This window comes from Larus michahellis, chromosome 9 (assembly GCF_964199755.1).
Source record: "Larus michahellis chromosome 9, bLarMic1.1, whole genome shotgun sequence".
Classification (NCBI taxonomy): Eukaryota; Metazoa; Chordata; class Aves; order Charadriiformes; family Laridae; genus Larus; species Larus michahellis.
In genome coordinates, this window is record NC_133904.1 from 8,661,913 (window position 1) to 8,686,860 (window position 24,948).

General features: G+C 48.0%; 1 protein-coding gene across 5 annotated transcripts in view; it reads right to left on the reverse strand.

Annotated features, from left to right (window-relative positions):
- NTRK3 (neurotrophic receptor tyrosine kinase 3) overlaps window positions 1-24,948 on the reverse strand; it is a 219,736-nt gene that overhangs the window by 23,014 nt on the left and 171,774 nt on the right. For all 5 annotated transcript variants that reach the window (XM_074601619.1, XM_074601621.1, XM_074601618.1 and 2 more), the window contains 3 exons: window positions 19,613-19,743; window positions 15,389-15,561; window positions 9,518-9,761 (listed from right to left, as the gene is read on the reverse strand). In XM_074601619.1, coding sequence (XP_074457720.1) covers window positions 9,518-9,761; window positions 15,389-15,561; window positions 19,613-19,743 — 548 coding nt within the window. The remainder of the gene's footprint in view (window positions 1-9,517; window positions 9,762-15,388; window positions 15,562-19,612; window positions 19,744-24,948) is intronic.

Below are 24,948 nucleotides of genomic sequence, written 5' to 3' on the forward strand. Positions count from 1 at the left end.
TCCCTCACTAATTCCTTTAGCAATCTTATCATGTGTTGCCCGCATAATTGGATGGGGAAGAGAGAGGTGGAATCACTTAAGCGTTCAAAGCTCAACACACACCGAGAAAAGATTCCTATTTTGTGTGTGTGTGCAATTTTGTGCATCGTTGCCCCTTGATTGTACATTGAACATGCTCTCTTTGACAGCCTAGCCCTAAACAGCCTGTTTATTAAAGACAGCTGCTTGCAAATAGGGGCTTTCTCCATCCAGCTGGCGTGGAGAAGGAGCTCGCTGTGGCTGTGAGAGGCAGGACTATGAAACAGGAGGGGATCAGGAGGGGAAAGCCTGCGGAAACTCTGACCGTGCAGGAATCAGGAGGAAAAAAGAAAGGCAATGCTTTCTTACCATGCAAACATTTTAATTAAGGAGGACGATGAAGATATTTGCATCTTAATATTTCTAGGGAGGTCTTCAGTTTGTCTTGAAGCGGGGCATAATTTTATCCATGCTCCCACTGAACTGGCTTATGGCTTCTCTGCCTCCAGTTCTTTTGCTGGTCATACTGAGGTTTGGGGATGCTCCCCACCTTCCCCAGACATGAAATGTATGATCTCATGGCTGTCCACGTGGTAAAGGAGAGCTGAGATCGTGGTCCTGCAGGTGGGAAGGCAGGAGGAGGCCGCTGGCCAGCTGGGATGCGGTGGGGAAATGGGTCCAACAACCTAGATAAGGTGAGAGGGGAGGGTTTTAAACATCCAAGTTTCCCTCGACTGTAAGTGGCAGTGCCCCTCAAAAGCGTGAATAGTTCGTTTCCATATGCTCAGGAGTACACACACTGTTTCTGGTCCACCTGGGCCTAAAATAATGAAGCTGGATGCCATATGGTTCTCCACCTTCTTCTGCTCTAGCTACAGTTTAAATCAGGTCACATTGGTAAAGCCCAGGAACCATCGGCTTCTCTGGCCTGCGTGGTACAAAATCCTTCCTTGTTTCTGGTGACACCACAGAGGAACATGTTTCGGGTGGATCTGCACCATGGGAGAGTCTCTCTCACTCAAAACTAGGTACTGTGCTCTTTTGCACGTATGTCACAGCTTTCAGGCTAATGGGATGTTCAGAGTGGCGACAGCGGGAAGAAGGGAGCACATTGCATGCAGGCAGCCTCCAGCAGGTCACTTGGGGACCACACTTGGACAATACAAATTAGAACAGGGGTGAAAACAGTTTCACAGTCAAGGACAGGGAAGGGGGGAACTACTCGAGGATGGGTGGGGATCACAAGTAGCTTCTCTTGCCTCTCTGGATCTGTTGGCTGCACCCAGGGTACACTGAAAATGGAAGAGTCCTGCCCTCCCTAGTTAAGTTTTATGGGAAGGGAATTGCTTTGAAGGAAGGGGCTTCTGAAATCCCTGCCGGAAACTTGCTGTCTCAAGTTTTCACAGCGGATGTGAACAGGCTTGGGTGGTTTGTCTATGCTAAGAAACAATCCCAGCTTTCTGAACTGAACTGAATCTCTGACTTTGTGGAGATGGTGTCGTTATCCCTCCGGCTCGGTCCAGCATTTGACTGGTTACTCCCAGTATTCTTCCCAGCTTCCAAGAAAGCAGAGCTCAGCCTCGACAACTTTTAAGAACAGCCAAAGTCCAGTCATCTGGGACCCTGACCTCAGTCAGAGATGCACAGGGGAGAGTATGGAAACAGAAGAGCCCACAGCATATGTCCCACAATAGTCTTTCATGTCTCAATAAACCCCCTGGCACAGAGATTTCCTGAAATAAGGGAAGTATTTTGCATTTGCTAGCTCCTCATAGATTACTTTTCTTCCATGATTCTGTTCAATCACTTTTTCAACCCATCTCAGCTGTTGGCACCTACCATCTCCTGAGACAAGGAGACCTAATGACTTTATCACCCAGTGTAGCGTCTCCATTAGATCTGAACCTGCCGTGACCATCACCAGGCATTTCAGGTCAGGAAATACTGAGCAACCAACAATTCCTCCTTATTTGGCTACATCTATGACCTCTGCAAATGGAAGGTCAGGAGTCAAAAACCGTCAGGAAGACAAACCGACAGGCTTTGAACTCCCAGCTCTCTGGAGCTCAGCCCAATGTTTGGGAGAAAGCAAAAGCCTCAACTCAAATGTCTGGGAACGGGGCTGAGCTTTGATTGAAAGGTCGGAAGCTTGATTAGCTCTCAGTAAGTGTGTGAGGGTTTGGGTGGTTTGGGGGGAACATAGAGAGGTTAAACATGGGGGTCAGTGTTTGGGTGAATATTGAGACTACATTAAACAAAAATCCAAGCCAAATGGCTCGCAGTGCAGCAGCAATATATCCCAAGCAGGAGAAGAGGTGAGCGTGGGGGTCAAGTATCATAGCAGGGAATTTTTATTTCCCAAAAACAAACTGCTCTTTTGTGCTGTGCTTCAGAGAAGATGTCACCAGATTGTGAGAGCTCTTCACCTGCCACATCCCTCTCATTACTGAAATGAAATAAATGGCAACAGCATGAAAACAGCAACTCAAGCAGGAGAAAGACAGGTAGACAGTGAGGAAAAGGGGAGGGGGAAAACAGGGTGCGGGTGGAGGTCTTGGCAGGGTGGAGAATTAGGGCAATTACCATTTCTGAGAAAATGCCAGAAATACAACACAACCTAATTTCCCCAATTAATTCCTCTGCACTTGAGCTGCTTTGTGTGAAGGGCTCTTAACGTTTCAAACAGAAGGGAACAAAAAAAGACTCAACACTTGTTTTTCTCTCAGTGTAGAAATGGGGAAGCATTGAGGAAAAACGTCTGGCTAAAACACAAGATGATGCTGTTACATCTTCCTTTCAGGAGATAAGGAACTGTGCCGCGAATTCAATTTGCAGAGTTTCTTTAAAGGAGCCACAGAGATATCAAAGACCAGCACGTTCAATATCACACTGACTTTTCCTGCACGCAGAACACACCAAGACAGGAACAGAGACACTTAACCCACGCACCCACATTGAGCGGTTCCCTCACCTCCCCTGTTTCCAGTCCTACTGCAAGTTAGGGGGAAATTGGTTCTTTTGCCCCCAAAACACCAGTTGTGAGGCACCATGGCATGAGCCGCGCACACCTCATGGGCCATAGAGGTGTCATCTAGGTGGAATGATGGCAGTGAAAACAAGGAAAGAAATAACAAATCAGGGGTTGGGGCGATGGGACACGTGGGTAAAGAGATGCTGAGAAGGGCACGTAATGCTTTCAAGAGCAGACATGGGCTCCTGCACATATGGCTCTGCCTGGCTGATCCTCTCTTTTTCAGTACTAGGGGGCTCCAGGTCACATCTCCAGGTCACTATGAGACTTTCCTGCCCTTACTTAGGTATGACAAAGCAAGATGTGTTCACCAGGATCCCACTTAGTACAGGAGAAAATTAAAGTACCTTTCACTTCTAAGTCCTTTCCTTAGTGTAACACATATTTACAGGTAGGAAACCTTCCCAAAGCCCTAGCAGAAAGGGTTAAGACAAAAATAGTACATGATATTTTTCACCTCAGAGAAGGGGTAGAAGAGCCAAAGGGTGAGGATCAACTGCTTAGCATCCACACACACAGCACTTAGGTCCTGGAAACGGTACTGACGCTGGAAGCTGAACGTGGCACACACATCGTACCATCTACACAGGGTTGCACACAACAGTCAGCATGGCCAGGGCCTGAGCTTGCTGTCCCCTACCCACCAACACTGAAGCGGAGCCTGAGCTTGTCCGGGTGCACGGAGCCTGGCTCACTCTCTGGCCAGAGCTGACTAATCCTGCCAGTGTACACCGGGTCTGCCGTAAAACCTGGAAGTGGCAGCTTTTTCCGCCCCCCGCAAAGTGAGTCAGTATCGCGTCCCAGATGGAAATTCAGAGGGAGTTTTCCTCCCCTCTGCCTTCGTAGGCGATGCTGCAGAGCCCTAGCATGCTCATCGCAGGGCTCCTTCCTGGTGCCAACAGGGATGGGCAGGAATTTCCCTCTGCGAGGCTCAACGTCCCATGCCGCAAACGCGCTGCATGAGACGGCCAGCAAAGCAACAAAGAGAGCGTCAGGGGACACGAACGCGGGTGTTGTACAGCTGAATGGTACACACGGGTGTTAAGGAGCCCCAGCAAGGATGTACAAAAAATGCCTGTGGGAGAGTACAGCTAAACCTCTGCAGTGAGTTCAAAGCTGGTGGGAACAGAGCACCATTACAGGACGGTGTGATCGTTTAGGGACCCTCTATCTAGGACAGTGTGGGTCAGACTAAATCTGCTCTCAACGTAAGGCTTGTCTATCAGTCTTATCTCACGGAGCACGAGCCAGGCAGCTGCTAAAGCTCGGTGATCTATTACTCGCGTGAAAACTTCACTGGAAAAAAATAACTGACTGTACCCAGGAGAAAGAAAACAATTTTGAACTCTAGAGGAGAAGAACTAAAGTAAGAAACGTTCTAAATGGGAGATGGTCATCAGGAAGCAAACTGACAATGGGTACTGGAAATTATAAAGAATATGGGGTTTTCTCTCGCCATTTTAAAGAAAGAGAAGAAAGAAAATGTTTACACAGTAAAGCTTCATGCTTCAGAGGAGGAGGCATCTGCCAGAGGGATGCTAGACTTTTTAAAGAACGCTAACCTAAGGCCAAAGTCACAGCAGAAACGTTGTTTTGGTTCCGATGGTCTCAGGATGTGAGAGACAAGGTTCATAGGAAGATATATTAATCTTTTATTAAGCCAACTGATACTACTGAAAAAAAAAAAAGAGCTCAGTGAGGGTTTGTGTGTCTAAAATTCACTCTTTTTTTCCCCTCCAACAATATCGTATGTTCTAATAAAAGATATTACTTCTTCCTGCAAACCTTGTCTCTCCCAAACCCAAACAATGCTCCAGAGTGGTGAGGACACAGAAGCAGGGAGCGTTTTTTGTTATTATGTTTAGCTCCGTGTTGCTAGAAATAGAAACATATTTTCAGAGCCCTTTGCAAATCCTGCATGTGTCTTTTTTTTTGACAAGCAGGTGTCCTCTGCGTGATGAACTGTGACCAGGAGAAAACGCAGGACAGACCTCTGGGAAAGTATGGAGCTAAATCCCCAAGAGGTTTCAAGCCCAGCCCAGGATTTGGGGCAGGATGCCAGAAGGGTAAGACAGAGGAGATCTGGACAGGGGGATGTCTTAATGAGGTTTAATATCTACATAAATCCTTCCTCCACTCCGCGTGTGTCTTCACTGCTGATGTCCCACCCATGTCAGGATGTTACCTTGGAAGTTATTAAGGACAGATGACTACAATTTAAGACCGTGTTCTCTTCTGAAGATGAAGAAATACTGCCCTTTCCCTGGCAGCTGCTACATGATTTTGTTTTGGAATTGAATTATGCACTTGGGGGGACAAAAGGAAAATGGTCCAGACTTTACTGGAGCACAGGGGAGTACGGAGCCACGGAAGGGCTCTGGGAGAAACCAAACCCCAGTCTGCTGGCTGAAAGAGCAGCTGGGGGTCTTAAGCCCAGCGTCAGTGATGCCCCCAGCTCCGGACAACATCCCGCAGCCATCGTGACAGCCTCCGTCTCCCCAGGCAGCGCTGGGCAGGCGCCGCCTGCCTGACTTGCTGCAGTCTCCATGCCACACTCAGCTTGGCTGAGGCACAACGTCCCTGACCTGCAGTGTCCCACCACCTGCTGTCACAGTCCTGAGTCATACCTAAAAAAAAAATCGCCTACTCGCACTTTTTTTTTTTTTTTTTTTTTTTTTTAAAGAAAACAACAAGGAAAATGAAATCCGCCCAAATCTTTTCTCTCCAGTGTGGATATATTCCATCCTGCCTTCCCACAGAGGCCCACACCAAAGATTGCACAGCACATTACACAACACATCACGGAAATGCTTCTTCAGCATCCCTGCCTTCACTCTTCGCATAGATGCTGGGCTACTTCTTGTCTCCTCAGTCCCTCTGCTTTCTAATCAGATGCTGTTCCACCTCTCCCCACCACCTCCACCTCCACAACCGTCTTCTCTCCATCCTGTCTTGTTGAGAGCAGGTTTAAAGGCACCAGCTGACGGGATCCCTCTGTGATGCACAAGGAAAAGGACACATCTGTCTTCAGGCAGAACATGGAGAGCCTTGAGGAGAGGGGAAATAAGCCTCTCTGCTGTTTTTGTTACGCAAATGTTTGTTTTCTGTATCCAAATGTGTAACAGGAAATTAAGCAGTTCACCTTTGTTAAAGCACTTTTGCATCCCACAAATGCAGGAGCCAGATGGTGTTCTTTCTTTGTTTCAAAAGATTAAAAATGGGAAAGAAAGGAAACGGCTAGGAGCTAATCCTCAGCCTGGAACACACTCCCGTATCCACATGCCCAGTTATCTGTGCTTGTGAGGCCTGGGACAGAGCAAACACGGGCGCCCAGCGGATTGAGGTGAGTCTGCTTGCAGAGAGCTCCAGCCCTGCCACTTTGTGTCAGCTTCAAGGTGGATTCCTTCACTGTGTTCCCAGAAAATGACAAACTACAGTATTCTTCCTGGGCTGCAGCTTGGACACACCAAGCAATGTTTTCTAGAAACCACCTGAAGTGGACCTTTGCTCCGGGTCCTGCCACTGGGAACGGCAGACTGTCAACAGGGCAGAGCACAAATACTGACAATCAGACTCCGGAATTTTACCAGGCAGGTTGCAGATGTGATCAGGGACAGCACCAAAGAGTTTCAAAGTACAACTCTTCAGCCACATCTCCACCTTCCACAGGTAAGACCCAGGAGCAGTTTGGTTCTCACACTTGAGCTCATTCGCTCTCTATCTGTATCTATTCAAAAGCCCTCACTGGTGTATCATGGTGGATTTTGTGATGGGTCTGAAAGGATGGTCTCAGTAGCCTTGAAGAGCCAGTTTTCATGCAAGGGATGTTAGGAATTAAAATTATGAAGAAGTTGTGCACAAATGCACAACTGTTGTGAAGCCAAATTGCTTTTCTCACCTACGTTTGCAGGAGAAAGCGAATGCCACTTCTTACCAGAGTTAAAGTCCAGTCTAACACAGTCAATTCATGAGCCCCATGTGGCTTCATTAGTGTCACAAGCAGGTTTCTGTTCAAAGGGTTGACTATTCCTGTTCGTAGGGAACTTAAAAGTGCAGGTTGACACATAGAAACCAAATGTATTTCCCAGTCCAGAGACAGCAAGGCTCACAGCAGTTCTGGCAGAGAATGTGCAAAGGCAGAGGGAAAGGAGAGCACGGGTACGAGATAGCGGTGGATGGGGAAGGACAGAGACTGTCGCATGACCGTGAGTGCACCACAAGGGTGAATAATGAGATCAGCTCCATGTGCTCTCCTGGTAAACATGTCCCACACGGTAGTGATTAGAGAAGGAGACTGAGAAATGAACCTGTCTGGGTTCCTCTCATATGCTGGGAGGAATGTGGTTGGGCTGTGGATGGAGGAGGGACAAAGAACATTTGGCCCCTGGATTTCTGCTCTTTGCTGGAGGGAATATATGGCCGGGATGGACTCCCCATCTCTGCCACCGAATCCTGCCTTGGCCTTGGACAAGTCCCATAAACCCTCTGCCCCTCACACCACCAGTGTAAATGCGGGCAATCAGAACCTTGCTTTGCTAGGACCCTTCTTTGGAATGTATCAGAGAAAAGATCTCCATACATGCAGAGCATGGACTTACTGATCAAGAGTTTTAAAAGTACCAAAAAGCCAGTGAAAACAGAAAAAGGAAAATCTAAAAAAACTAAGAACAAAAAGCTGTGTTGGTCTGAAGCTCAGCTCTTGCTCTGGTAAACAGGTGATAACTAGCTATTACTTTGGTCATGCATGGCAATTTGTGTTAGCAGAGAAAAGTCCGCTAAAAAGCCTTACGACACTGCACGAGATAGCATGAAGCAATCCTCAGCAAAGCATTTCGCACAGACAAGATGAAGTCTACAGGACACCACCACAGAGAAGACAAAAAGTCCACAACAACGAACCGGCCTGTGGAGATCATCTGAATTCTCACTTTTTGGGGGCCCTCCTAGCCTTCACATGTCAATAGCAGCAAATTCTCTCATTGCATAGAGAGCTCTCAGTGCTGCAGGAAGGCAAGCTCGGCTGGGATTGTCTCAAGCAGTGTGACACTGACTGTGGTTGGGGTAGATGTAACTCGGCTGAAGGGAAGGAGGCAGGCAAGAATGTGGGTAATCACATGGACTGCTCCTCATCCTCCCCGTGGCTCCTCCCTTTCCTACCCACTCCTTCCTGAAGTTTCAGCAGTGATGGGACTGTAGCCACCTCTCTTCCCACATCACTGCCCGGTAACTGCACCGAGACCTTTTCCCAACATGGGCTTTTGTGCTGCACACTGAAGATTGGTTCCGTCATCGGCGATCAAACTTAGCGCTAAGCCAATGTTCTGGGCTGGGAGAGGCGATATGTCTCAGCAGAAACCTGACCACATTTTTCCTCCTCCCCAGCACAGTAACTCCACTTGGCAACTGCCTGTCACATAAAGAAAACCTTCTGAATCAAATCAAGCCCATAGGTCAACCCTTTCTTGTGTAGCTGATAGAAATCACCCTCAAAGCCAAACATCCACATTGTAACCAGAAATGAACCAGCCTTAGCCCAAGCATCAGGCTAGAAACCACCACTCCTCAGCCTGCAAAGCCTTTCCTTGCTGGTGGATGGCCCAGTGACAAACGCCTGCTCCAGCGTGCTTCAAACGCTTTGCACATCACGGCTTCTCCTGCAGCTGAGGAAGGGTGAGAAACCCGCCGTCCCCCCAGGGAGGCTGCCATCACAGGCAGATAGGGCAGTGCAGACAGGTACAAAGGGAGTGTGCGAGACAAGGGGACAGTTGCGAGCACAAATCACAGAAGAAAACGCTGGAAAGGCATCCCTGACTCATTGAGTCCGTCCCCAGAGACAAGTGCAGGATTAGCCTCTGCACTAAACCCAGGCATTTTTATCTAGTTGCTTCCTGAACTTCTTTAATGACAGGCCCTCAGCAACCTACGTCTGGCAAATTATTCCATTGTCTAAATGATGACCCTGCTGGAAAAAAGTATTTTGAGGTCGAACCTAAATTGCCTATTATTTCCTCTTCCGTATTTTATGCACTTATCAGTCAGTCTTTCAGTTGCCTTTTCTGCAGGTCCCTGTATTAAGTACCTTTAATCTAACACCAGAGGTCACAGCCTGTAGTTTTTGCCACCTCTTTTGGATTACCTTTAATTTATCAATGTCTTCAAAAAAGAGGGAGAAAAAATAGGAAGAAAGTAAGAATGGGATGACTTCAGAGCCATCCCAAAGTATGTGACTGTGTGCTGGGGTATCACAGAGAGCTCTGAGTGTAGACATCTGCATGAATGTCTGAATTACAAGCGTGCCCAGGACTGAAAAAGACAGTGGTTCAGGGATGCCTGATCGACATCTATGTGCATGTTTCAATGAAGGAATAACCAAGTGAGTGAGACCAAGAGCTCCAACAGCTGATTTACTATAACATTTCCTAGTCTCCCTTTGCTCCGAGCATCAGATTGTCACTGGAGCTGCCTTACCCTGTAGTAATCAGTGCTGTAGACATCTCTCGACATCCCAAAGTCTCCAATCTTCACCAGCAGGTTGGCTCCGACCAAGCAGTTCCTGGTGGCCAGGTCTCTATGGACAAAGTGCTGGGAGGCAAGGTACACCATTCCAGAGGCGATCTGGCTAGCGATGTGGAGCATCTGGGATAGCCCTAGCTCCCCTTTGGCTTGTCGAGGCTGCCCATCCACGAGGATCATAGCATCTGGGCCATGTGCCCTATAGGGAGGAAGAAGCAAAAAGCATAGAGTTGGGTCTCAAAAGTGACCAGGAGACAGGAATCCCACACGGTCGCTGTTCCTGCTGTGGGGGGGGGCACTAGCTCCCAACTCTGCAATGTGAAGGTGTACACACAGCTCCAGTGGAAAGAAAAAAAGAAAAGCTTAAGAGAACAGGGGGTTTGGGGAACATTTGCTGGGTGAGTGGGTGCCATAGATCCTTCTGCTGTCCTTACTCTACTGCGAGCAACTTCTTATGGCCACAGATGGAGACAGACTGCCAGGACAGAGGGACTGTTGGCTTGATGCAACATGGACATTCTTCTCTAGCAAGACCTAGGCAGAAATAATGAGCTTCCAGATACTTACTTATGTTTGCTCCAGTTAATTCTTACACCTTGGAATCCTTCCCAGAGGTAGAGATATCACCTGCTTTTCTTCCGCAGCCATCATATTCTTGCTACCTAGTCTCTTTCTTAATCTCAGCCTCCTCTATTTCATCCAAACACCATATCACCAAACAACTGCCCCTCATAGATATCAATACAGCCAGAGATCACAGAAGAGATTTCAGAGGAACACCAGCAGCTTCATCCCTAGAAAATACCTTTTATATCCTAAGCCATCCCAGAGGTAACACAGGTACTGTGAACCGTGAAGGCACGAGCAGAGGTGCAAAGGTTAGACCCGGATGTCAGCAGATGCAGAGAACATCCTGGGCAACAAAAGGAAATATTTTGCTGAACCAAGTGCATTGTAAATGCAGGACTTAAGGTCAGTCTCGTTCCTGTCCTGTCCTCTTTTTAGTCCCCTTCCTCACTGCGTACCAGGCCTGTCTTTGCCGTGCTCCCTCTGTGGTGTCTCTTCCCCTGGTAGAGCTCACCCTGTGGTAGCCTGTGTGACGGTGGAATTACAAAAGCCCTCATATTTAGGGAAAAGCAAGAGATTTTGCTGTGACCTTCCTCCTTGTGACTAAGATACAGTACAGCATTTCCTCCAAGGCTTTCATACTGTTCTCTTTGAAATGGTTCTTGGCGTTTTACCCCTGTCATCAGCAGCAACCCCACAGAGAGACAGCAAATTGAAATTGCACGTACAGAGCTTTCCCTCCTTCTTGACATGGGACTGAACAACCCACAACAAGATCCAAACTGTTTGCCTCCTTTGTCTTTGTTCCCTAATTGCTCTGTTGGGCTGGAGGGTGCACCAAAGGATTAGCAACCAGGCGTTTGGGGTTGAACCGATAGTTTTTCAAATGCCCCTCTCTTCAGCTACCTCCTGCTGCCCTACCACTGGGAACATGGCTTTGAAAGTCCCCTCCTGCTATAAAAGGACAGCTAGAAGAGGAGAGGAACTCCAGAAATGAGTGCTGAGGAGCCACGAGTATTTTTTGGGAGCCACGAGTGGGTGATGCTGCAGTGAATGTGGGATGAGCCGTCCGGGAGCAGCACAGCGGGTGGCAGGGCTGGGGCTGCCGGAGGCATCTCGGAGGCTTGTGGGCATGGTGGGAGCAGCAGCACACTGGAAGAACTGCTGAGGGCAAGGAGGAGCTGCAGAAGAGTATATGCAGAAAGGACAGCTTGATGTCTTATTTAAAGAGCCCACAGACGGGTTTACCCCAGGAAATTACCTGGTGGTGACAACAGATGTCGACAGCAGGTGAAGCTGAGCCAGGACTGAGAAGGTTAGCTAAAAACAGCAAAGCAGGACAAACAATAGCTTCTAAAACTGTGCTGGACAGTTTGTACCAGTCATGCCTCTCAGTTACACCATATTTAGCCACAGCTGATACCTGTTGTCATCAAAGGTAAACAATCCTATGTGAGAAGTGAAGGATATATTACTATCTCATTACTGCCACTTTTTTCAAATACAATAATGGCCTCCAAAGAAATCTCTGTGAAGGTGATGCTTAAAAAATGGACAGCCAACATCTTTATTTCACTGGCTCTTTGTCCATCCTACTATATAGGACACGTCTCGGTATGTCCTATATAATATGTACACCTCCCTCCCTTCCTTTCTCCATCCCACAAGGTTATAGTCCAGAAGAAAGAACTATCAACACACTTGAGACTAACAAGAGGGGTATTAGTACATTTAGTTGTGTCAAGAAACCTCCAGGGAATACGAGAGGGGTCTGCCCACCTTTTCTTGGAGAACTGGGTTTAATACAGCTTTATAGAAAGGCCATAAAATTGGGTGGATCCCCTGTCAGAAGACTGTTGGATTGGTTTTTTTCTATTATGGAGTCATGGAAGCTTTTGCCAACAGGGGAAAGAAAATCACCTCTTTGGCTTCCTCTGCTGAAATGCCTCCTTCTGTCCCAAGACCGCCTGGCTGTGGCACTGCTCCACTGGAAGGACTGACACAAAAACATCAGAGCTATGCAACTTCTCTAACAAAATCTGTTGCCTTTCTGAGTTAACAGCAAACGGCAACAACTTGCTATAGACTGCCAAGAGGGTCTGTAATGGCAAAACGCAAATATCCCTACTTCAAATTTGTTCTGCCACAGGCACAAAACAAAAGCTAGAAAACCGGTGACGGGAGGAAAGGGAAGATATTTGGTGATCGGAGAGGGAAGGCGGTTGCTGCAGACCCCTGAGCAGCAGGTCTGTGTGCTGGGGAGCACCCAGCCTTGCCACGCACACAACCTCCAGCCCCTGCATACACCAGCCCTAGGGATGCCGTGCTCCCTGGAGAGCAATGCCTGTATTTCTCCATGGCAGGATCTTTTCAGACTCCCTTTTCTTTCAGCCAGGATGCCACGATTGCTGTCTCCCCTGGAGCGGGCAGCAGGGCAAGTTGTTGCACCACCAGCAATGGTCTTACATGCGGGGGCTCCGGGAGGCGTGTGCAGCCATCACAACATATGCCACCCCTAGTCCAGGTGGTAGGCGTTGATCCCAGTGTTCCCCTTGCCACACCAGTTAATTATAGTCCAGTAAAATTCTCTCTCTTTTCTGGGAAGCCCACAAAGGTCTAACAATGCTTGAGGGAATTTATTTATTGTGCTTTTCTCTAGGAAACTGTGTCTAAAGTGAGCCTCTTCCATTTTACTGCTTTTCCAATTTCTGCAGTTAAACTGGGAAAAGTCCGTCTGAGTGTCTCTTAAAGACTCCCAGCATCCCTGGCCTCCAGTGCAGGAGCAACCACCTCCTGCTTTGGGCTGGGTGAACCATGCCACAGTAAAAACTGGTACTTGCGGAGGGATGCCAGGCACTCCTGCACCACTGACCCTCTCTGATCCCCTTGTAGCCCCATTCCCCAGAGTTTCCAAGCAGTAGATAGCTGACCTGATAAAGAAACCCAAAGTTTCTCTTTCCATATGCCCCTTTAGGCATTTTGAGTACCTGTTTGTTGGGTATAAGCTCCTTTGTCCCAAAAGCCAGCTTTCTTTGGGACAAAAAGGGATTTTGCTGCCTATAACATGCAGAGAAGGGAGCTCGTAGCTGCTTGCTTCATAGCTGCATGAGAAGGAAAAGCTGGCAGCTAAATGCAGCTGGAAGATGTAAGGCTGCAATCCCAGGGATCACACATCTGGAAAGTTTCTTTTCCTTCACAAAGGCCAAAGATAATATAACAACACGCTTTCTTCTCCAGTGACACCGGGACAGAACGTGGCCTCCCAGGAGTGTTTCTCAGACACGTGCCAGGGGAAAGCTGGGACATGGGGATGAGGGGGCACATGGCTTCGGCATGATATCAACCTTAGGACCACACCGTTGTGTGAAGCAATTCCACAAGGCATTGGCAGCTTGCACGAGACATCCCTCTTAGACAACAGGAGAGCTTGGTTTGGACCATACAGTTTGGGAGGTCAATTAGAGCAGAGAGGGAGGCTATGCCTCAGCTGTAACATCTACTTCCTCTAAGAATAATGTTGCTGGTTCTGCCAGGAAAAAAAGATGGGTCAATTTTCTGATCTTGTGAAATACTTCAAAAGCATGGTCTCTCACGCTTTATTTTTAGACTGCCTTCGTCCAGTCACGAAGCTAAGGCACTGTCCTTAACACTGCATCTCCAATCTGCGCTAAACGTCGTTTCAGCCCAATGCACGGTTCCATTCCGGTAGGCAGAGTTCAATCTGCTGCTGCTGGGAGGTTACTGGGGCCCAGCAAGACAGTGTACCACAAGAGGGTCCCAGGGTAATCAAAGCCGGTCCCCCTTGAACATGAGCCTAAGGAGCTCTGCAAAGCTAGAGCAGCATCAGCCTTCACTCATCCTGCCTTGCCAAGGATGCCATCTACCCAGAACCCGAGACAGGGACTGAGCTAAAAAATCATATTCAATCTACCCACAACTATGCTAAAATGAGGAAGGGAACCAATGCAGGGATGTTCCCAGCTCACCAGTGCCCTGGGAACATCCAAAGGGAGCTGCAGACAGGTTGGCACTGCTTGGTAGAGGAAAGAAGAAACCTCCCGGGTCCTTGCCCATAGCTCTTCTGGTGTCGGGGATTGCTTAGAAATGAAAACCTCAGGGAAGGACCTGTGTTTCCTGGTCAGAAACTGACTGTGATGGTGGAAAAATAATCACGGAGTGTATCCCGACCACATACCTACACCTGCTGTGCTCAGGCTTCTTGTTCCTCCTGCAATCATGTTCACACTTAGCAGTCAAAACAGGAAAATATCAAGGGTCCAATTTTCTAAATACTGGGAAATAAAACTACTAATTATTTCAAGAGGTAAGTACCACTCCACTTGCACGCAAGTTTTAGAGCGTAATTTCTGTATCGTGGGAGAAGAGCACCACAAACATCCTCCCACTTTGCTCCCTGCCCCTCAGCACTAGCAGATTCCGGGCACACAAATGATCTGCCTCACGCTGCTGAAACGGTTGAATGATGACTGTGGGGGGCCTCCAGCAATTTGCATCTCTCTAGAGGCAGGGAAGCCAATTACGGCACTTCGTCAGGCCTTGCCTGGCTTCTTGAGTAGCGTGGTGCCACAGGTTAGGATATTGTGTATCTCAGTCAACATCTCTGTCTGATGCGGCTTAGGGAACAAGGACCAGGGATGGACTCCACAGGCACTGCCTGAGACGCCTCCAACATTTCTCAGCTCTTTTGTGAACATAGGAATGAGAACTAGAGATCAGTAAATTCCCAGGATACCCATCAGACCAAGGATTCCAGCAAGTTTCTGAAAGGAATATTTTGGTTCTAGTGCTATCGAAGCAGGAGCTGGGTGACATGGGGAGTGATGGCTAGGGGCCTTCCTGCTTCAGCAGAGCGTGACTTTGCCGGGTGGATGGGACTTGGAGCTGCTGACAGCCACGGCTTTGCATCCTTCTACCCCTGCTGGGCAGAGAGGGATTGCAGCCACCCTTCCTGCAGCTTCAATCTTGCTGGGGCGGGAGAAGAAAAGTTTGGTTTCCATAGCTCACAGGGACCACCCCTGGGACTACCCAAGAGGAAACTACCCCATATTGGGGTAGAGCTAATAAAGTACCAAATCTAGTGAGGACCATCATCTCTTACAAGTTGTCCTTGGAACAACTGGTTCTCATTACCCAACCCACCAGCATCCGCATGGCAGCAGTGTCACTGGCGCACCACAGATCTATAACAAGCCCCACCAAGGCTGTGGAGCACCTGTACGGTATCTCCTTCACACGTACCTCAGGAACTTGTTCAGGTCCCCATGCTTCATGTACTCGAAGACCATGATGAGCGGATCACCGTCACCACACACGCCATAAAACTTGACGATGTGCTCATGCTGCAGGTTGGTGAGCAGCTCTGCTTCCCTCTGGAAATCCTTGCGGGCTGCCAAGGTGGGGTCTTTCAGCGCCTGAAAGAAGGGGCACAGATACACACAGGGTGGGCTCAGGTGCGGGAAAAACCAGAACAAAGGGGTTCGCAACATCGCAGAAGAGCTGATGAGGAAGGGACTGGAGAGGAACCACTGCCACCGGCCCGGTTGCATTCGGCGGGCTGGTGGTAGGTGCTGGTGGCACCATTTTTTTCATGTAGTTACCGGCCCAGCGAGTTCCCCAACTCTTTTCCCAGGCAGGAGCAAACATGCCTCAGAGGGTAATAGCTTCCAATTATTCCCAGCTTGGGCCAGGATTTGTACTGGTGACCTAGGGGTGAATGGCTTCATATCTCATTATTATTAAATTCCTGAGCCAGCCAGTCCTTGCTATCTGTCTTTTATTTTGAAATAGCTGACTACACTGCCTTTATCCAGAAGATGGATTTGCCTGGCTGTGCAGTTATTGTGTGGATTTTTCAAACTGCCTCTGAAGAAGGACACTGTCAAGTCTTTTCACATAATTTTTAAAATCGTGTTTTTATTCCCTGCTGTTTATAACAGCTCCCCTGGCAGACTGATGCTGAAATCGGTATCCTTATTGAGAATATCTCATCTTCCACGTTGCCGTTGCAGGGGAGCTTGCAGGCTCCAGGCCGCGTGGACCAGCCCGACGTCGCAGGGTTGCTGTGAAGATGTTGACATGGGTGCAGCTGGGGATCAGGGAGGGTTCCGCAGGGTTGGAGTCTGGATTGTCCACGCATTGTGCTGCAGTTGCATTGGAAAGCTAGTCTGAAAGCAGCGCGTTGTCATCCCAGGGTGTCAAGGGAGGGCACCTTAGTGAAAAAGTTGAAGTCCAGAACGTTTAACAAGATGGGATGGCCATGAGAATCAGCACGGTCTTTGCACACATTTAAGGAAACAAAGAGGCAATCGTGGTTTTGAGTTGCTGGGTGTCAGTTATATTCTCCCCACCTCCCACATGCCAGGACTGTTTAGTACCAGTTCTGGCTTTAACGGTGCAGCCTAACAGGAGCCGAAAAGGATTCAAGGCAACTCGATTCAGTTATCCCCAGATACAGCCTGATGCGCACCCGTTCCCCCTGAGCGGTGGGGGACACTAGGTAGCTCTCCCCACACCTACACACAAATACACCTGCCCCCTTTTCCCCACACCTCCCATCTCCCCGTGGAAGCAGGAGAGGTGGCATCAGCAGGTGCAGGCTCCAATTTATGTGCGAAAAGGGATGTTAAGCATCAGAAAGCGGTGCATAAAGGGGCTGAGCACAGTACTAATGCACCTCCAGCTGGTCCGTGGCACTGCTGGGTGCGACGCCATGCACAGCGAGGCACCGAGTCCTCCAGAGTAGCTGCTTTTCCCCTGGGAGCGGATCGGCTGCGAGGTTTTTACCCAAGCCTCGGGACACTGCCTCATCTCCTCGCTTCTGCCCCCAAACTGCTAGTCACATGGCACAATTTTATTTTAATTCTACGTCCTCTGGGATAGCTTGACTAGAGATATTTAGATGGATGTTAGTTACACGGTGCAGATGGCAAAGCATCCATCCTTATCTCAGGCACCCAATTACTTTTAGTCATTTAATATCTTTATAATGTTGATGCTACCCTATTTCTCCCCAGGAAAACAGTCCCCTTCCCCATCGCCCTTTTCTCTCCCTTTTTCCTGCGTTTGCATGTAATATTTCAAGCTGCAGTGAGGTTAAGTTTCCTCTCCTTCACACACAATCATTTCTACTAGGTGTTAGGACTGTAAGTTTGTAAATTTCACACACCAAAAAAGAGGAAAAAAAAAAGATATTACAATAACACATTACTAAGGTTGTGCAGCCAAGCATTTAGAAATATGGGAAACAGGAGCTGGAAGTGGTAGAAGACGGAAAGAAGACCAGGAGCGGAGGAAGAGAAGTCTCAGCAAAACCACTGAAATGCCTCTCCTAGGAAGGTTTGGGGTGGATTGTATTTGTGCCTCCGTCACACGATTCCCGCGTGACATTTGGCAAGTCACTCAGCATCTGCAGGTTGCAGCCGTTTTCATGAAGTGTCCGTTGTCCCAATATTACCTGAGAAATCCTCGCTGATGTGGCAGCAGGGCCAGGTCTGCAGAAGCTCCACATGTTCACTGCTGCGGCAGGGCTCAACATGGGTCTGGTACCTGCTGTCTGCGGGGCTGGAAAGGCAGGTCAGTAACTCCATCCTCCACTTAGGTGGATCCTTTCACCTCAGCTTCCCTGCTTTTCCATCTGCCCTCTGCAAGAAATGGGGGTGATACTCCCCCAGTATGTCGCTGGGAGGCTGTGAAGACGAGCACGCTCACACGTAGGGAGCTCTCAGACACAGGAGTGATCATCACAACGAAGCAGTCCACCGAGAAATAAAAAATACGTGTTCGGAGGACATGCCCCGAATACCAGCCCTTCCAGCGTTTCAAGTACTTGACTTTGTAACCTCAACACACTTTGCCGAAAACAGTTTTTGTGTATTTCTCAGGATGTTTTTAGAAGCAAGCTGAATAAAACAGGAAGCTTGTCCATGCCATCACATCAAAACTCAGCTTATCTGCGGGGCTGCAACCTTTAGATCCGCTGAAAATCTGAGTCATTTAACCGAGTGAGTAACACAGCCACGTTCTCTCAGGGAGAGAGTCCCTGAGAACAGAGCAGAGGCGGCCTCTGGGCTGTGGGCTCAGCTGCCCTAAGCAGCGTGTCCTGCTGCTGCCTTGAGCTGCAGTGACCGGGGAGGTAATTCTCAGCCTCTGTCAGGAGCATGAGACCTTCAGGAAACGCAGCCAAATCTCAATTTAAGATGTAATGCCTTTTTTCCTTTTCCTTTTTCCCCCCCACCCTTAAGACTTATAATGTGGCCCAAATTAGAGGGATTTCTCCTCACTCCCCTGCCGGAGCTGGCAAGAAACCAGATTTGAAGGCCCTGCTCCAAAGCTGGATCTGTATGATCTCGCAGAATGAAAGGCACCCTGGAGATGTAAGCTCATAGTAGCAATTAACAGAAACAAGTTCGGATGCTGTTTCTGCCTACATGCAAATGAAACTCAGTGGAGATTTGAGAGACACGATTGCATAAGGGACGGCTGACACTGACAGGCAGGTACCAGCCAGATAATCAGGTAATTAATCATATGGGTAGCTGTGCTACCTCAGCTTTAACCAGAGGTGAAAGGTGCAATCTTGCGGTTCACACTCAGAGCGTAAGGGGAACAAAAAAAAGGCTTGAACTGCCAATGATTAAAACAATTCTCGAGTAACTGGATGCCTCCAGCGTCCTGGAGAGAGTGCTGGAACCTTTTTTCCTGTAGAGCATCGGTTCAAATGCAGATCTTCTTCCAAAGGGTTAGGAGGCATCATTTAACTCCCAGGGATTAGACCTTGTGTGTCTGCCAACTGGTGCCACTTGAGAGGAGGGCGCTTTTCTGCACCAAGTTGTCTCTTCTGCCCAGAGCCAGGCTGATGGGGCACAGCTCACACGAGGACCCTCACAAGGATGCAAACAGCACAGCACAAGCCAAGCTGAACTTGTGCTGGCTCAAAACCACCAAAATAGGAGCGACGTGTGGCTGGGCAAGCCGGAGCCGGGTGGAGTCGAGCTGGGTTGCTTCGCCCATCTTGCATCAAATTGGTTAGCTGTGCTTAAAGTGTTCATTTTTGCTGATGCCTTTTTTTTTCGTGTTGTTGTTTCAGCTTCTGCATGTTCCACAAAGAGATAAAATCCATAAAGAGAAGAGCCCCGGGCCCTTGCAGAGGGAAGGTGGGCTCCACACTGCGCTGCTGCAGCCGCACGGGAGCTCAGAGCTTCCAGACCAGCTTCTCCTCCTCCTCTGTCTCCTGGCTGCGTCGGCAGGAAGAGAGGCTTTGGCATTGGTGAGAACAGACGACCTTGAGGCGAAACACTGAAACTTTGTGTGACTAAGTGGATTTACCACAATCTCCGGCATCAGATAAATCTCCGTCCCTGGCCCCCAGCCCTCCCTTGCTTCCCTTTCCCACGCAGGCTCATCCAGTCTCGCTCCGCCGGCCAGCCCCTGCCCTCCTCTCTGCCACTCGCCCTTGGGATTTACCTTCACTGCCACCAGCATTTTGTCGTTGGTGGGGCTGAGGTTGTAACACTCGGCCAAGAACACCTTCCCAAAGGCACCTTCTCCCAGCTCCCTCTTCAAAACGATGTCTCTCCTCTTAATATGCTGGACATCTGTTGGAGGGAGGGGAGGAAGAGGGAGAGGGTTGAGGGAAGAATGAATCAGGGTTAATTCAGGGAATGGAAAACAACTAATTCAATTTTCTAGCAAGCTGCGAAGGATCTGAAATTGCTTTGCAAAAATATCTACAGGGATCTTTTTACCCACCCACGGAACGCAGCCATCTCTGGGACGGAGCTAGTCTCATGCAAAACATCTGCGAGGAAAGTACTTGAGGTTTATCACGTTTTCACTACAAGCTCGCAGCAAGCTTGTCCTCAGGGAGAGGAACCTTTGGGGCAGAATCTGCTACAAAGACCCGAATCTCTTTGGAATGATCCTGGAAATAATTCATCTCCTGCGAGGCGTAGCAAAGGTCACATACCTGCCAGGCCAGGCGAGATTAGAAGGTCCTGTTGAGTTTTGCATTTCAGTCAGGACCAGTTTAAACCCAAACTCGGGCAGATTTTTGATGCTAAGCCTTGGCAAGTCAAAGCATTCCCAAGAGGAGGACGACCACTGACCCCCATGCACCTTAGGGCACCAGCAGGAGCTGGTTGGAAGTGCCGAGCGCTGCCCCGCAGCAGGACTCTGACCCTGCAGCCATCTCCTGCATGACTGTTCCCTCAGAAACAAAGTCATCCCAGGATAAAGTCACTGGCACAACAGACAAACGCAACCCATTAGTTTCAATGATCCTTTCCACTGACATTTAGGACAGTGAGGACTGACAGAGAATAGCACCCGAGGTTTCAGGAAGAATCCAAAGAGCAATAGCTATTAGTTTAATAAAGGTACAAAGGACTATGAAGATTGGTCTGCTCAGCTAACAGGGTCACTCATAAGGGCTAGATCTACCCAGGGACTAGTCACCTAGAAGGGTAGGTAAGTGACTAGCAGGACCTCCACAAATGCTGGGTCCTGATTAAACGTCACTGGTTGCTGAGAGTACTTGGGGGGTCTCCATACTCTCTTTGGGGGACAACACTAGGACACAGATACTTTCTGCCAAAGCTCTAAGTACCTTTCTGGCATCACTGTGCCCATACAGCTCCTCTGGCAATACAAAGAGGAGCATTGTCTGGAGGCACAGTACCCAAAACTTCACCTCTCTAAACTGCCCGTCACTGGAGCTTACTGCCTTCCTTGAGAACTGTGGTAGCACAGAACACCCCCAGCTTCAGCCTGATGGTCATGGCAGGGCCCTGAGAGCTACACACTTTTCTCCAATGCTTGGTGAGCAAAAGCTGATGCGTTAGAGGTCTCCTCAAGCAGAGGCGTTAGATGGGACTGTACCTTCTTTCCAGTCCTACCCCGGGGCATTCATAACTTGGCCCTGCATCTGTTTGCTCACAAGCTGGACAGCTTTTGTGTCTTTTCCATCTTTTCCACGTGCCACAGGAGATGCACAAGTATGCACCCCTTTGCTCAGATGCGTTTCCCTTGAGGCACCGCCGATGCAACAGGTGGAGGTGACCAATACCGGGTTTCAAACTGGCTGCAGGGAAGCATCACCAACAGCGATCACCATCTGCCACCAGCTCCTACCACCCAAGTAGGCACCCACATCCACCCAAGGGAGCATATGACCCAAAACTACACAGGTACCACTTAACGCATCAAAAAGCCAATGGATTGGAAGATTAATATCCTAATGGCTTTCATACAATTAAGCTTTTTAATTAGGAGCTCACAGGCAGGTTTAAAGAGCTGCCATCTCTGGCCCTTTTGCTTGTTTGGGAAGATGGATGCTGCGAGATCGCATAAGCAATGGGCCTTGTAATGAACGAGGCCACGATAGAGAATTCCCGTTGACCTTTTCATTAATTGTTCAATAGACTGAAAACTTTTAGTTACCAATATTAATAATATTAGTAACATTAAGGCACAGGATGGTAGGCACATCCAAAATGACTTTGGTTTTAAATTTGCAGTGACAGCCAGGGAGAACAAATCACATGTGGACTTTGCCTTCGCCACCTGGTTTAGTTGAGTGTTTAAGGAGTACCTTGAGAAATCTGAAATACTATGTGTTGAAATGTTAAGTGATGCACTTAGGTGAGGAAAGTTCTAATCTAAGAAAAGCTCAAATGACACCTATTTACTTAATAGAGTAGAGAAAGAGGTTTTTTTCCTCTTTTTCTTGGCAAGCATTTCTATAACACTCATCACTACAGTACCTAGGATTTACCATATTGACAAACCGCGTATTTGCATTCTTGGTCTCCTGAATAGCAGCAGTCAAGAAAGCTGCAGGGAAATAATCTTGTATTAAGAAGAGCCCAAGGACACTTTAAAAAACTCAGAATCCCAACAGAAACGTCGCAATTGCAATCCCATTGTCCCATTTTGTGTGAGACGAAGTTAAAAAGGAAACTGTCTCAGAATAAGCAGCAATACTATTTGAGATTATTTACGCTTCTGATGAGTAAGCGGTGACACCATGAGAACTGAAGCAAACCTTTCTCTCTGCACTCCCCAGGGTCTTGCCCAAAATTTTCAGCTCCCAATTCTTCCTCCCAACAACATCTTAATAAATGATCAGACGTTTCTGAGAACTGGCATCCAGACTGTGTAATTATGTCTACATTATTAAAATAATATCCCATCTGTCTTCAAGACCAGATTTTGCAGCAAGTTGTTAAGGTCACCTGAGAAGCTTCAGGGAAAATTTATATGAAGAATTAAAGAAGATATTGTGGCAGACGGAGTTGAACTGAGGGAGGAGCGATCCTTTTGAGGTAACGGGCTCACGTAGTACTGCTGGATTCCAAGTAAACTTGGATGGTTAAAAGAAAAGGTTGATGAAGTTAAGCAGTTTGACAGCAACCGGACAATCTTAACGTACAGTCAGAAAAGTACTTTTGCTGATCACAATTTCGACGTCGAATGGCTATAAATTTTGCTTCATAGTATTTTAGGCACAAATGGAATAATGAGTGAGTTATAATAAAGTGAGTTATAATAAATTGCTTTTTCACACGCTATCGGCTTAAAATGCTGAAGTTTACCTCAAATTCTTCCATTCACGGTGAGATCAGCACTATGATTAATTCTACATTACTATTAAATATGGGCTTGAAACAGAAAGCAATGACAGACCGCCCTGGCACTGCGTGTTATTGTGCTAACCTTGCATCTCGTTGCTTGTCTGTCCTGGCTGTAACTCATAAGGAAGGCCGAGTAGCCACGAAAGATGCTGTGCTGCAAGGGCACCCGGGAGGTTCATCTGCATAAATCTGTTTACCTCCTCCCGGAGAAAGCTGGGCCCTGTCTGATAAACAGCTGGTGTTTATTTGTTTTAGGCAGGCAGCGGTGTGCTAATCTGTCTCAGCTGTGTTGCAGTCTGAGACTCAGCCCTGCCGACAAGGTGTACGCAAACTGTCTTCCCATAAGTACCACTCTCTTTTTTTTTTTTCTTTTTTTTTTTTCCCCTCCCCCCCTGTACCATTAACTTACAAAAACAAGCCAACAAGACAATTCAAAAGAAGAATCTATGCAGGAGCCACAGCAAGACCTGATGGGAAAATAACCAGACTTGACAGCGTGATGGGAACTCATTCAAGGCTGTGCTGTATCTGCAGGAAGGATGTGAGCGCACAACACTGAAGTAATTCCAGTTTTAAATGAAACATCTTGCAGCCCTCGTTTTGGGATTGCTACGTTGCTGCACGACGTAGGAGAGTTGGGCAGATTCCCTACCTTCCTTCTTGTCCATCAAGATTTAACGCATGGAGAAGGAGCTCTTGCCTTCACTGTTGCTCTGAATAACACATGAACCACATCGGAAAACACCCGACCCACAGCTGGTTGGAAATGCCCCGTGACTTCAGTTCAGTGATAGTAGCAGGTGGATAACCTGCAGCATCAGCAAGAGGGTAAGTCTGGTACGCTGCACTCACCTTTACAGGTTGCTTCCAGGGCTGAAAGCTTTCCTTTTCTCTGGAAGAGCCAAGGCAGAAGGGTTGCTGCTTTGGATCTGCGATGGGATCTTACCTAACCTCCTCTGAACCTTTTGCAGGATGGCTGACTTGATCTGTGCTTCAAGTGCACTCAGTCAGAAAAGTGGCTGTCTAAAAACAGCAACTTCTTCCTCCCCGTGTTTGCTCCCATGTGCCCCTGAGTCATGTCTGCTCCTCTCCTCGACACAAACGTATTCTAGCTTGCTAACCTTGCGAACGCAGCACAGCCGTGGGATATAGGGGAAGAAGAGGGAAGAAGATTAATTCTGCTTTTCTCATACATCAATCTACCATGTCCTGATGGGTCACTTCTGCACTGGCCCCTGGGACAAAGCCTGGAAAAGCCAGAACTTTTTCGCTTAAATCACCGATTCAGTGAGTCTTCACCCATCTTTTACGCTCATATTGCAGAATCTCTCTTGCTTGTGAGAACGTCAAGGCAAAAAGACCCTGACTCAACTTCAAAATCCCAGGTAGAGCATATCGAGCTGATAACAGACTGTATACAATGAAAACGCCCTTTTCCTAATAACCACCAGATTGCAATCACAGAAGCAGAAACAGGGAAGTTGCATGGTTACCTTTCATGAATCTAATTTTCCAATTATTGTCTCATTTCTAAAGCAGTCCTGGGGGTCGAGTGAGGAAGAGACGGGTTCAGTGACACTGCAAATTCTGCATTTCAGATTCCCGTCACAGCCAGCATCCTTAAAACCATGATTTTATAATACTTTTGAAACCTGGATGCACATGATTGTGTTTGGACACAAATGACTACAGTGGGAGGTAAATGGACAAATCAAACTCCAGAGTAAACCACGAGCAGTGTCAGCACTTAAGTTACAACAAAACGCAAAGCTACTTCTTAAGGTGGATCATTTACACCAGGAAATTAATTCCTCACATCTCCCTCCCACATACAGCCGTCTGTCTGGCTGCTGTATTTCTCGTGGGTTTCCTGTCCTTGGACTCTTAATTCACAAACAACATATAGCTCACTAGGGAAACAGCAAAATTACAGAAATTTCTCCTTTTACTTTTGCCACCCTGCTGCTATAGCAGCTTTCTCTTCTAGCCTAGAAAAGACCAATATCAATTTTCTATCAGTTTCTTCTCCTCCACACATGTGGCCCTGTTTTCCCTAGAGGTATGTCCTTTCCTGCACCTCTCCATCACCTGCTCCTCCCTCCCTTCGCTTTGTCATGTCACAGCATTTCTGCTCTCCTTTTCTTCTTTATTTCTTGCCCCTCTTGCTGT